The 12,603-nt window shown below is 45.8% G+C and overlaps 1 protein-coding gene across 2 annotated transcripts in view; it reads right to left on the reverse strand.

Moving 5' to 3' along the window:
• PTCHD4 (patched domain containing 4) overlaps positions 1–4,300 on the reverse strand; it is an 81,411-nt gene extending 77,111 nt beyond the window's left edge. Inside the window, exon 1 of one of the 2 annotated variants that reach the window (XM_063391818.1) lies at positions 3,743–4,300. In XM_063391818.1, the coding sequence (XP_063247888.1) occupies positions 3,743–4,168 (426 nt within the window). In that variant the 5' untranslated portion in view covers positions 4,169–4,300. Of the gene's footprint in view, positions 1–3,568 lie in introns of both variants that reach the window. The other variant, XM_063391817.1, reaches the window with a different exon arrangement.
• Between the last annotated feature and the right edge of the window lie 8,303 nt (positions 4,301–12,603).

Below are 12,603 nucleotides of genomic sequence, written 5' to 3' on the forward strand. Positions count from 1 at the left end.
GTATGAGCAATGTTTCTCCAAGAAGTATCTCAAAAGTTTTCATCAAGACTTCATGTATCCAGCTTTGTTTTCCTGCTCTGCCACAGTCTATCTGCATGACCTTGGGCAAGTCACTCTCTGGCTGGACTGCAGACTGCAGTGAACAGGCTACTGTGTCCCCAGAGCAACGGGAGCTGGCATTTTCTTTCAGCCTAGTTCACCTACACTTGCCTACAATGACCCCTGAGTAGCCAGAGTGGATTTTGAACCCACCTCAGGCATTTGAAATCACCCTGCAGTCTGTGCTCTGCATGTGAGTGCTGTGTCTTTCCTCCTTCTCTGGTGAGTGGAGAGACCAAGTTCCTGGTTTACGGAGGGATAGTGAAAGTAGAAGTATTTAGGGCTATAAGTTCTTCCAGCATTACAGCAAGTAATGGTTAAACAATTATCCTTCACATCCAGATTTCCTCAGGAAAAGCCAAGCAGTTTCATCAGATTTTGCAGCCTGATAACAGCTGCTTCAAAGCTGGAGCAGTTTGCTGAAACCTGCTTGAGTGGTTCACACAAAGTTCCTGTGGGAAACATGCCAAGAGCTCACCCCCTGTCAGCCTTCAGCCAGCCTCACCTGAGAGGTTAGAACTGATTTGGCCTCCGTCAGGACATGAGAAGAGAGACAAAGTGAAAGCTTCTCACAAGGGAGAGGGAAATAAAAAACTACAAGATTTTTTTTTGCAGCTCCCAGAGGCAGCAGGAGTGGAACAGCTCAACGCTGTCATTGTGGTTCCCAGACCAGCACAGTTTGACACTTGACCCATGTCAGCTGTAAACTAAACACATATGGGGCACGTTCACGGTTTGTAAATCCCCCTATTGTTTTTAAAATTTTGTTCAATTTGAGGCCATTATTAAAAGAACAAAACAGAACAAAACCTGCCAATATTAACCAAGCAACATGACCTTTGGGAAAGTGAGGCAACCTAGGAGATCCTGGTGGGTCCTAATGGTGCAGGAAAGTTTAGCTGGAAGAATCCCAAGGGCTTGGACCAGTGAATGTGATGAGCACTGGCTGACACTGAATAAGAGCAGGCAGATTTGGTCCTCATGTTTGCAAGACAATGAGGTTTGCTAAACCATGAGATTTAGCCACAACTTTTCCTTAATGTCACAACTCAAGCATGAAGAAATAAAAAACCCCACAGATGCAGCCACAGGAGATGCTTCCCTTTGCTGAATATCCAGAAACTCATCTACCCAAGTGGGTGCAGTATCCAAGGTGTTTCTGGTTAAACACAATGAGACACCTCAAAACAAGAAATACAGGCCTGAGTTTCCACAGCCTTTGCTCAGAGGTGCAAAGGCAGGGAGGACAGTAAACAGCCTGAGAGCCTGGAATAAATGAAGATTTTGCCCATAGTTTGAGGGAGATCATGAGATGTTGCCCACAACTTCCTAACCCCTGGTAGATGGGAGAACAGAGACGACAGAGATAAACCAGTTGACCACAGCTCCATAATAGAGTCCTTACCATATAAGAAGAAAGAAAATTGTGGCAAAGTGCGTTTTTCTTTCTCAGTAAAAGCGGGAACACTCTCTACTCACAGAAATAGGTTGTAATTGCTGGCTTTTCACTGAAGTGCAGCCACAGGCTTTGGCGGCTTTACCTTCTTTCACTGGGAAGAGGGCAGAAATCTCCCTGCTCTGTCCAGCTTTAAACTGAGTCACTTAAGGGTGTTTATTCCCTCACCCAGGAGATGAAACACAACTCCTGGGGGAATTGAAGGGGCTGGGATGGTGTTTGGCGGTGCTTAGAGTTAGACTTCTATGTTTTGGAAAAACCTTTCTCTCTGTGTGAATTATCTGGCCATCCAATAAGTAGCTAATCCAGACCACATTATCTTTTCCTTCGTTTTTATCTTTAAAAAAAGGAGGAGCTGTAGGCAATCTTCTAATGGAAAAGAAACACATTGCAAGTGACCGCATCCTAGTTTTGATAATATCAGTTAGGGTTTGTCTAGAGAAGAAAATTAACCTGGATTGAGAGAGTAGGGTCACTATTTTTATATAAAGATGGTTTATAACACTATTAGTCTAGATTATCAGTGTTCTCCACTGAACTACCTTAATTTTAATTCTAAAACTAAGCAAAATGTAAAGGATACACTTTAATTCTGCAATAACGGGATTGTCTATGCAGCACACTAGAAGATAAAATTTGTTCTGTGATGTTTAATCCAGAATAACTTCTTTTCTGAGCACTCTTTGCACTCAGGACTTTCCAGCAGTAGCAAGGACACCTTTTCATTTCCACACACTCAACTCAGGCAGTCACAACTCTGTACAAAGCAATTACTGTAACATCTACAGCCATGGGACCAGATCCAAGCTGTTCCACCTGGCACTTTTACTGAAGAAAAAAGACAATCAAATAAAATCAATCTATGTCTCTGCTTCAGCTCTTGCAACAGGGACTGACTTTATGGGATCTTTTCCTGGTAAAGAAACAAATGATAACTTCAGAATCTTAATGCTGGTACTTGCAAGAGTATTCCTTACCCCCAAAGAACTCTTTGAAAAAGGGGGAGAGGAACTCCAGAGATCTCTGGTTCACAAGAAGGAGCATATCCTCTCCCCTATAACCTGAGCCATGAGTAAATAGTATCCTAGGGAGTTTGTTACACTCTGTTCAATAAATCCTGCTTCTGGTGCAATGCCCAGGGGAGCATGCAGATATACTGTAATCCACAAAAACTTCTTTCATGAGCTACTTGCAAAGTTTGTACCTTATTTACTCACAGCAGGTTAGTCCTGGTGAGCGGAATTGCTCCAGATGGGAGGGAAAGCAGATGGGTGCTTGTGTGCCAGGGAAATAGTCCTGAGATAATTTGTGCCAAATTGTTTATTCTTTCAATTGAGAGGACTGAAACTTCTTTCACCTTTTACCTTGTTTCAACTTTGCTGGAAGCCTCCAGCTGGTGGGATCCATCCCAAAACTGCAACCCATCCATCAGCGACAGAGTTAATTTTTACACTGAGAGAAAAAAAAAAACAAACCCAAAAACAAACAACCCACTTCCCTTCACCTTCTTTGCATGCAGCCAAAGAAGGCAGGACACCTGAAACTGCTTTTGGCCCAAACCTCCTGCTGCTCCTACAGCACTGGCAGGGGCAGGGCGGCACAGGACTTCACTGTGCCTTTGAGGAAAGCTTTTTTCTGGCCACATTAAAGACAAATTATCCCACCACAGCAGTGAGGCTGGAAAAGGTGATAGTGCAAACCAGTTCTCAACCCCCCACCGACCTCCTGTCCCTTTCCCCCACGTTTTGAACCTTCAAGGCATTGCAAGGTCTCCCGGTGCTCAGGCTCTCCGCCGCTCCCTTCTTCTCCTGCTCCGGCAGCTTCCAGTCCCCCACCCTCCCTCCTCGCCCGGAACAAAAGCAAGGCACCGGATTCAGCTGCTTCACGAGGAGAGCCCAGATCACACACATTTCCATAGAGAGAGATAGATATGATTATATTTCTCTTTGCTGTTTAGGACAAGAAATGAAGTGCTGCCTCTTTAATTGGCAAAAGCATGCAGTAAGAGCATACCTTTAATTTAGTGTTGGGATAGCTCACTTGCACCCTGGCTGTTGTCTTATTGGAGAGGGCAGCCTGCCTCAGATCCTCTAGCACTGAAATAATATCATCCAGCACGCATTTCTTATCCTGATTTCTCAACACACACAGATGGGAAAAAGTATAATTATAGCCTTTGTAGTTCACCTTCATTTCCAGCACGGCTCGGTGGATCTGCAGGATCACATCAGCCTGATGCAAAATATTGCCTCCGGGTTTGGAGAGGAGAATCACCCTGCCATACCTCCCCGGGGTGTGCAAGTCCGAATACAGCTGGCTTTTGGATTGATCGAGGGAGAAAAGGCTGCTGGCTAAGCTCCTCTCGATCTTGGCCAGGCTGTGGCTGGGGGCTACCAGGCTCTCCAGGTCAGTGTCAGGCTGGAAGCGGTTGAGCAGGCTGAAGCCGAAGATGATGGTCAGGACTGCGGGCACAGTGAGGAAAAACACCGGATGCCTGCTCACGAATAAGCCCAGCTTGTAGAAAAACGACTGGAGCCCTCTGTGTATCACCTGCCGCAGCATCCTCCACCAGATCCAGCCTGCAGATGCTCCTGGCCGTCTTAGAAAGCACATGTGACATGTGTAGCTCCTTACCCCTTCCTGCCAGTTTCCCTTTCTCTCTCCCTCTCTCTCTACTACTCCTTTAAAAGACTGCAGCAAGTTGCAGCAAGACAGCCAAATATTGATCAATGGGGTGTGTGTGTGCGTGCGGGTGTGTGTGTGTGCCGGAGATGGAAGGGACCGGGCAGGGGAGGGGGGGGGGGGGGGTTGTTCTTGCCTTTTTTTTTCCCTCTTTCTCTCCTTTTTTTTTCCCCCCCCGCTCTCCTCCCTCCCCCCAAGCCAGGCAGCATCGCCGCCCCCCTTCTCCTCCCTCCCTCCCTCCCTCCCTCCCTCGCCGTGCCCCCCTTTCTCCGGCGAGGCTCGGGCGGTGCACCGGGAGCGCTGCCGGCTCCGCAGTGCCCGCTCCGCTCCGCGCCCCGCGCAGCCCCGGCCCCGCTGCTCCGGGAGGCGCGGGCAGCGCTGCCGCTGTCCCCTCCGCCCCTCACACACACGGAATTCGCCGGGGCCGGAGGATGATGCTGCATTTTAACGTCCCCCGACCCCTCCGTGCCCCTCCCTCGCTCCCCCTCCCCATCCCCGCCGGCTGCCGGAGGAGGGAGAGCTCGGCCCGGAGACTTGGCGATCCGCTTTGCCACAGCAGCAGCAGCAGCAGAAGCCGCGCTCCGCTCGTCCCGCGGTCCCACGGCTGCTGCATCCCCACGCCGCACTCCCCTCTCCATCCCCCGGTCCCGCGGCTGCTGCATCTCCTGGCCGCGCTCCGCTCTCATCCCCGTGTCCCACCGCATCCCCCCGAGGTTCTCCGCTCTCATCCCCGTGTCCCACCGCATCCCCCCGAGGTTCTCCGCTCTCATCCCCCTGTCCCACCGCATCCCCCGCACTCGGCTCTGCCCCATCCTCGCTGTGGCTCTGGGGGGCAGGTGGACACACGGTACACACTGCTCCAGGCAAAGCTCTCAGCCCAAATGTTCCCTTTCCCCCATTTAATGCCCCAGGTCGCCCAGGCGGAGCTGCCCCATGCTCCTGTGGGAAGGAGGGTGACCCCGGGAAATGCTGGACACAAGGGGAGGAAGGGGAGAGAAGCTGCTCCTTTCTGCTGCCTCACAGCCTGGCACATCTGCCTCGGCCAGCTGCTCTCTCAGCAGTGACCCAAGAGAGGCAGGACACAGCTCCTGACACCCTCCAGCTGAAAAAGAGGTTTTCCAAGCAGAGACACCAGCAGACCATTACATAAGAGGAGGAAAATTCTGCAGCTCATTCGGACCAAGGCAGAGCAGCAGAGAAATGCATTTGAAGCAGGCGAGCTGCCCACCAACTCTCCAGACAGCAGGAGCTGCTCCTCTGGGAGCCCAAGCCAGGACAGCCCGGGACAGCAGGTCCAGCCCCAGCAGAGCTGACGGCCCCTTGCAGGAGAGGCAGGAGCAAAGGCACGCTGGCTTTGCATGAGCTCTGTACTTAACTTGCAATTCTAGATCACAGGAGCGTAATTAAAAAGCAAAACCCAAAAAATGCAGCTCTCTGCTTGGTGTCTCCCCTTTCACCAAATTTCTGCTATGTTTTAGTGAGTTTTGTCAAGCAGAAATTATTTATTTTGAGATGGGACCAAGCACACTGCAAAGTCTGAGAGAACAAGGCTCTTCCTTGTAATAAACTCCTACAGAAACAAGAGGGTGAGTGGAAACTGGGGAGCTCAAAAATGTCAGTTGGCAACCTCTGTCTGATTCAGTATTAGACAAGCAGCAAGCTGCACTCAGCTTGAAGTATTTATCAGTGTTTTGGAGAAGAAACAGCATATTCAGCAATCTTTTTCATGCTGACACCCCTTCTACACATGCTTCTACTGCTACTAGCAGTTGGACTTGATGACCTTTGAGGTCTTTTCCAACTTAATCATCCTATGACTCTACAACTCTGTGTGGATGAACAGGACTGGTGGAGAAGGAGCTAAACTGAGATGGCTTTGGAGGGCCTGTGTTAGGTTGCAGAGGCACTGATTCAGATTGGGAGCCTGAAGCCTTTCAGAAGTGTGGAAACAACTGCATTGGTAAAGCTGGCTTAATGTTTAGGTATTTGATTAGGTGCTGCAAACACATCATGACTTTCAAATTCAGAGCATTTTTATTTAGTGGCCTAGATATAGCTGATCTGCCAATGTGGATTGGAGTTCTTACAGGAAACAATGAGAGTTCTAAGGTGGGAAGTTCTGCAGAAAAGACCCTGTCAGCCATCTATCTGCATATCTTAAGGTAGTGCCTTCCTCAATAACCCCGGGAAATGCTAAGCTCCATTGGTACATGTTACAGCTCTTTGTCTATTTTATGATGTACTTATGCCAATGGTTGAGTGCTCCCAGAGAATAAAGTCTAAATGTAAAGGCTTTATCGAGCCTTTGTACTTACACACAGAAGTGAGACCTTGAGTGGGAAGCCAGAGCCTGATTCCTAATTTCTACATGTGCAGGCTTGTAACAGCCCTTGGCAAAGTATAGTGCCCATGTCTAAGCTGTGGGTGGCAGAGATACCTGGGTGCTGTGGGCCTGGAGCCTTTGGATGCTTGGCCCTTATTGCTCCTGTGACTGAGATGGTGCTGGGAGCTGGTCTGCCAGGGAGAGACCTGGAATCACTTCTCTTGGTTGCTGTGGCCTTGCCCAGTGGGTCATTCACAGAGCTGAGGAGCTCAGGAGCTTGGCCAGATCATAAAATGACAGCATGGTTTGAGTTCTAAAGGACCTTAAAGAACATCCAGTTCCAACCCCTTGCCATGGGCAGGGACACATTCCTCTAGACAAGGTTTGCTCAAAGTCCCATCCAGCCTGGCCTTGAACACTTCCAGGGATGGTGATCCACAACGTCTCTGAACAACTTGATCCAGTGACTCATCACCCTCACAGGAAAGAATTCCTTCCTAATATCTAATCTAAATCTACACTTTTTTAAGCTTAAAACCATTTCCCATTGAGCTGTTAGGTTGCAGACAGTAATTGAGATGATTCATTACAGCCAGTGACCACAGGAACAGTTCAGGAACACAGCACAAATTGACTGGACCACCCTGGGACAGGCACGTCCCTCTAGTGCCTGAATAAGATATGGCAAAGGATAATTTTTTTCTGCTGCCTCTCGAGGCCTTGGACCACACCAGGACAACACCAGGACAACTGCCAGGATGCTGCAGTGAAACATTCCAACACGGCATGGCTGAAACAGGGAGCAGACAAAGAGGGGGCAAAGAAAGCTGTGCAGTGAGAGGTGAGGTGTGACTGAGTAGGTGCTGCTTCCTTCCTGAGCAGGAAGATAAAGCATAGTGCCAAAGGGCACTGCCAGCTGGGAGTACACAGTAACAACGTGTAATCCGGCATTAGTGCCGGTAAAACTGGCTTAATTTTCAGATATTTGAATGGGTGCTGCAAGCACACTGTGCCTTTCACATTCAGGCTGATTTTGTGTAATGGCCCAGATACGGCTGATCTGAAGGTGCCTGCAAGTGTTACCCCGCAGGTAACGTGGATGATAAAGTGAGCAGTGCATTATATTGGTCATCCCAAATGGCAATATCCATGGAGGATCTAAAAAGTCAGCTTGAAGTACGTCTCAGAAACAAGCAGGGCATCAGCACCTTTTCTGAGAACAGTGCTGGGATATGCTGATATTTATATCCTCCCTGGTGTCATCCAATGAATCCTCTTTAAAGTGGAATAACAGACATGTCAGGGATGTTAGCTGGGGGAGCTGAGTGATGGTTCACAGAGTGTGGAGCTCAGAGAAATAGCAAACCACAGAGAGAAACTAAAAACACTCCAAAATATTTGCGATGAATCAGCTTAGAAAAGTTAAGATCTGTCTAAGGAAAATAATTGAAGTTGCCTATTCCCAGAAAGGAGACAACTTTGGAAACAAATGATTCAGCACAAAGAAAATAATGGGATTACAGCACAGGGAGAAGTAGACATGGTTTTGGAAAAAGCTTTGGAAAAGAGCAGAAAGTCAAAGCTAACCAAATTTACTTGCAGAGTAACCTAAAACAAGGAGGACTGGAACAGCCTCTCTGATTCTCTGATGAGGCTGCTCTGGTGGACTGTGTCCAGCTCAAAGAGCTACTGAGACACAGTAGTTTAAATCAGTATTATTGACAGGCTTGAGGGGTTGGCATTGGTGCACTGATTAGGTACTGAAAAAAGGTATATTGGGTGTGCAGGAGCTAGATTGCCATATGGAGATTCAAAAACAAGTAAAGACACAAACAGTCCTATTGACATCGTGATTTTCAGTTGTTATGGTTTAATAGCTGGGTGGATATAGTAAAAATTAATGGTATAAGACATGTTAAAGAGTGAAAAAATAATGCAGAGGGATAATTCAGAATAGCAACAGAGGCTATTCTAGCCTCTGTGTACATTACAGCAAGTAAAAAACTTCAGACCAACTAGCACTTCATGTTAATATAATTTTGTGATTTTATACCTCAAACTGAGAAAGACAAACTCTAATGTGCTCTAGAGTTTAGTTTTAGAAAAGTGGATCATAAGAAAAAATCCCTTAGGAATCCTTGTTTCAGTTCTGAACTTCATGGAACAGCAGGGCCAGCACTGCACAGGGAGTGCAGGGATGGGAAGGGGGAGACTGAGGAGGTTTGTTCATCTTACTGGGGTATGAGAGCAGTGGAGAAAGGGTGTAAGAACTGGGGTGACTCTTCAGGGAAAAAAATACACAACAAAATCTGTGGTTACTGTGGCTGAATTGGCTGTTTTGTTTCTGTGCTATGTGGTGGTTTTGAAAACAGCTGAGAAAATCCTTTCAGTTGAAGAAGGGGAGGGAATGAAACACTGGGATGCCTTTTAGGGAGAAAGTCAGGCCCTGCAGGACCAGAAACCTGCACCCATTGACACTGGAGATTTTATACAGAAACATCTGACACTGCTGGAGAGTCTGGACAGCCAGGCTGTCAGAAGAGGCACAGGAGGCTGTAATGGTAACAGGAAAAGAGTAAAACCTAAAGAGCCTTTGAATTTCTGGTGTGGGAGGAAACAAGTATAGCATTATATATTGATATATTTTCAAGTATTCAGCTCTATTGTGAAAGTTTTATTCCAACAGTTGGCTTTTATTTCCTTAAGTAGCTGCAGAGAGATTGGGGAAGTTGCTAAAATACTGCTCACATAAGAATGCCAAGCCAGGGTTCTCAAAGGGTTAATATTTGTTGCATAAACTTGGCCAATTCTTTCACATATAAAAAGCAGACTTTGAAAAGTATTGGGTGTAAACACAGTGCTATATTCTACATTGAGAGGATTGTTTTGTCTCTCCTACAAGAAGTTTAGTTTTGAAATGAAAAACTTGTCAATCCAGCTTTTGGGAGCATGTTTCAAGTAATTTTCCCCCTGATTAATTCTAAAAATCTTACTAAATTTCAGGGTTTTTAGCAAAAAGCTTAGAAACTTTCTTGAAAATTTATTAGAAAGATATAGACAGGTTTTTCTCCTGTTTAGGGTTTTTTATTGGTTGCAAATCTATCCCTACCATTTTCTAAGCTTTTACAGCTAATTCACACTGTAACCTGATAAAAGCTCCTAGTATTAGAAAAGAACTGCAAGATCTGTAACAAGTAAGAGCATCATAAAATGCATAATGTTAATGTTATTATATTTCTTGAGAGGACTGAAAAATAAAAATGCTGCAAGAACACAGCTTGTGAAGATAGCTGGGAGCAGCAGGCAGTTAAGTAATATGTTCTGTGTGGGTGGGGAGGTTAAGTTGTGGTTTTGTTTTCTTTTGTTAGAGAGAAAATATTGATTCATCTGGTGAAAATGGAAATGACTGAGGAAGCTTCCTCATATGAGTGAAAAAAATCAAACAAATGCGTTCCCACATGTGTTCCTTATCACTTCTGCAACAATTAAACCCCATCTTTTCAGCTCTTGCTGCTGTGCTTCCTACTGTCATAAAAGACAAACAATGAATATTCATTTCTTCTGTCATCATATGACTTGATTCTCATGTCTCTGCCTATTTGGAAAAGTACTTTGAAAACAAAGGTGTCTGCTACAACCCATCCCTAGATGGAGATCTGTGGCACTGTCAGTTATATCTGCTCCCCACGTCCTCCAGGAGGGCTTTACACAGACACCAAATCTGTGCTGTGAGTTTTCAAACTGGCTGGGGAAAATACTGCAATGTATTTTTAATGTTGCAGTTCCAGAGGAAGGCGGAAATCCTCTCCTCAGCACAGGAATCCCAGTAAGAAAATAGATGCTATTACTTCTTGGTCTGACAACACCTTGGATGCTTGCCTGGTGCTATTTCACCTCCTTATGGAGGATGGAGGGCAGTGTTGTCCTTTAGCCCAGACCAGAGGGTGATGCCCTGAACACAGCAGTGTTATTTTCAGTTTACAGCCGTGGGTTCAGGTTTGAAAGGCAATACTACAGATCTTGTAGAAGAGACCACCTCCACAAAACATCCTCCCAAGAGGCTTCTTGCTTCTCCTTTATTGCAGCTGCCTCTGCTAATTCTGTGCCCCTTAGTCTGCTGTTCTGGAGGTGGCCTGAGACAGCCTTTGCTGTGAATCCTGTGAGGGCAGAGATGAGTGTGGTGAGAGAAGCTGATACAGAAACAATGAGGAGGAGCAAAGAGCAGCCAGATCCAGGACTTTACTCCTATAGACTGAAACCAAGAGATATGCAATAACTCTCCTAGTGATATTGGTGGTTGTTAAATATCATGAGGGCATGGTGGTTTCAATAAGCGGTAAAAAGGAGTATGAAAACTAATTAATTTATTACCTAGGAAAGGAGGCTGAAGATAAAGTACTTTATTACTCTTAAAAGCTGCATTGCTTTAAGATATTTATAACATGGAGCCAGAGAACTTGTTTCATGAATAGCAACCTACATGGTCATGAGTCCATGCAAAATGTATCAGCACAGCTTCCTTCTCTCTGTCTTTTACAGAGTAACACAACATCTGAAAAGAACCCAGATAAACAAACCCATATCAAAACCAAAAATACAAAACCAAACCAAAACTAACAAAGAACAAACAAATAAAGCATCAACAACAACAAAATCCTGGGAACACAAACAGGAAAAACAGCTATCAAAAAACTGAACCAAACACAACATGACTGTGGTTGCAGGAGCGTGAAGCATTTGAAAGCTGCCTGCAGGGAATATGGTCTTGTTCCTGCCTTTGCCACGTAGTTCCCATGGAGTGGTACTGAAAAGGCTCTGATCCATCAGGGCTGTAAATGTTCTGTCCACTTGGGACATCAGGATGAATTTTTGTGAGCCACTGAATGTTCCCAGACACAGTTGTGACGGGTGTTGACCTGTGGGTATGGCTCTCCTGCTAAACCAAGTAGTGCCAGGGTCCAGTTTCTACCTCTGGGTCCAGCTGGCACAGCCTGTCAGTGTCTACAGCCCTGAAATATCCCTGTCTCTAGAACGGGAGCTGCATCCAAACCAACCACTCAGAGTGGTCCCTGACTGGTGCTGTATCCTGAGCCACTCCCAGGAGTGCATTGGGATGGTGCTGGTTGTTTCAGGCCAGAATAATTCCAGGCACCATTCTAAAACTGAAGAATATAGATGATTGCATTCCAGTGCTTGGGAATGTTCCCTGGCAGTGTTTAATCTTCTGACAGAGGTAATTATAGGATGGCATTTGCCTAATCAAATGTAGCTGCCAGCATCTGGGACAGTTGTCTGGGTCTGCCCCAGACAATGTATACTTGATGATGTGAAACACTTGGCCATAATTTGTCTCATCATATGAGATCTACTCGTTAGTAAGTGGATGTCTAACCACAGTCACGAGGATTGCTCCCTAAAAGCTTTATTAGATGACACTGACGGCAAGAGGAGCCCAGAAAGACCAGGTCACTACATTGTGAACAACACAAACCAGTAAACATAACACAGTGTAATAATATTCCAAAAGCAGGTACTGAGGACAGTGCTAGGAGCAAAATGGAGCAAAAATCTGTGACAGAACAGTGATTCAGTCTTGAACTCATAAACAATCCCTGAACGACCTTTTCCTATATTTTATTAAACTTCTATCCTCTTATGCTTCCTCAGCTTGTATCTTCTGGTTGCTTTCACAAGATGTGACTAAGGCTGTGTATATCTGAATATATGGGGACCTGGTTCTGTTTGCAGATCCCTTGGCAGCAATGTAAGAGTAATCATAACAATTCGCATTTATACACTTCCTTCCACCTGATAGCCTCAAAGTGCTTTACAAATACTGATTGGTTATATTTCACATTACTCCTGTGGGATGACTATAAAATAGAAAAATAGAAGAGCGGATTATGAATGACTGGAACTAAGACATAGGCAAAGAGAAAAGAAAAACTGAGTGTTAGAAAAAGGAAAGACTGTTATTTCTTCATAAAACCAGAACTCAGTAATTTTGTCTCCACTTACACCAGCTGGAAATTCAATTTTCATG

This window comes from Prinia subflava, chromosome 2 (genome assembly GCF_021018805.1).
Source record: "Prinia subflava isolate CZ2003 ecotype Zambia chromosome 2, Cam_Psub_1.2, whole genome shotgun sequence".
NCBI classification, from domain to species: domain Eukaryota; kingdom Metazoa; phylum Chordata; class Aves; order Passeriformes; family Cisticolidae; genus Prinia; species Prinia subflava.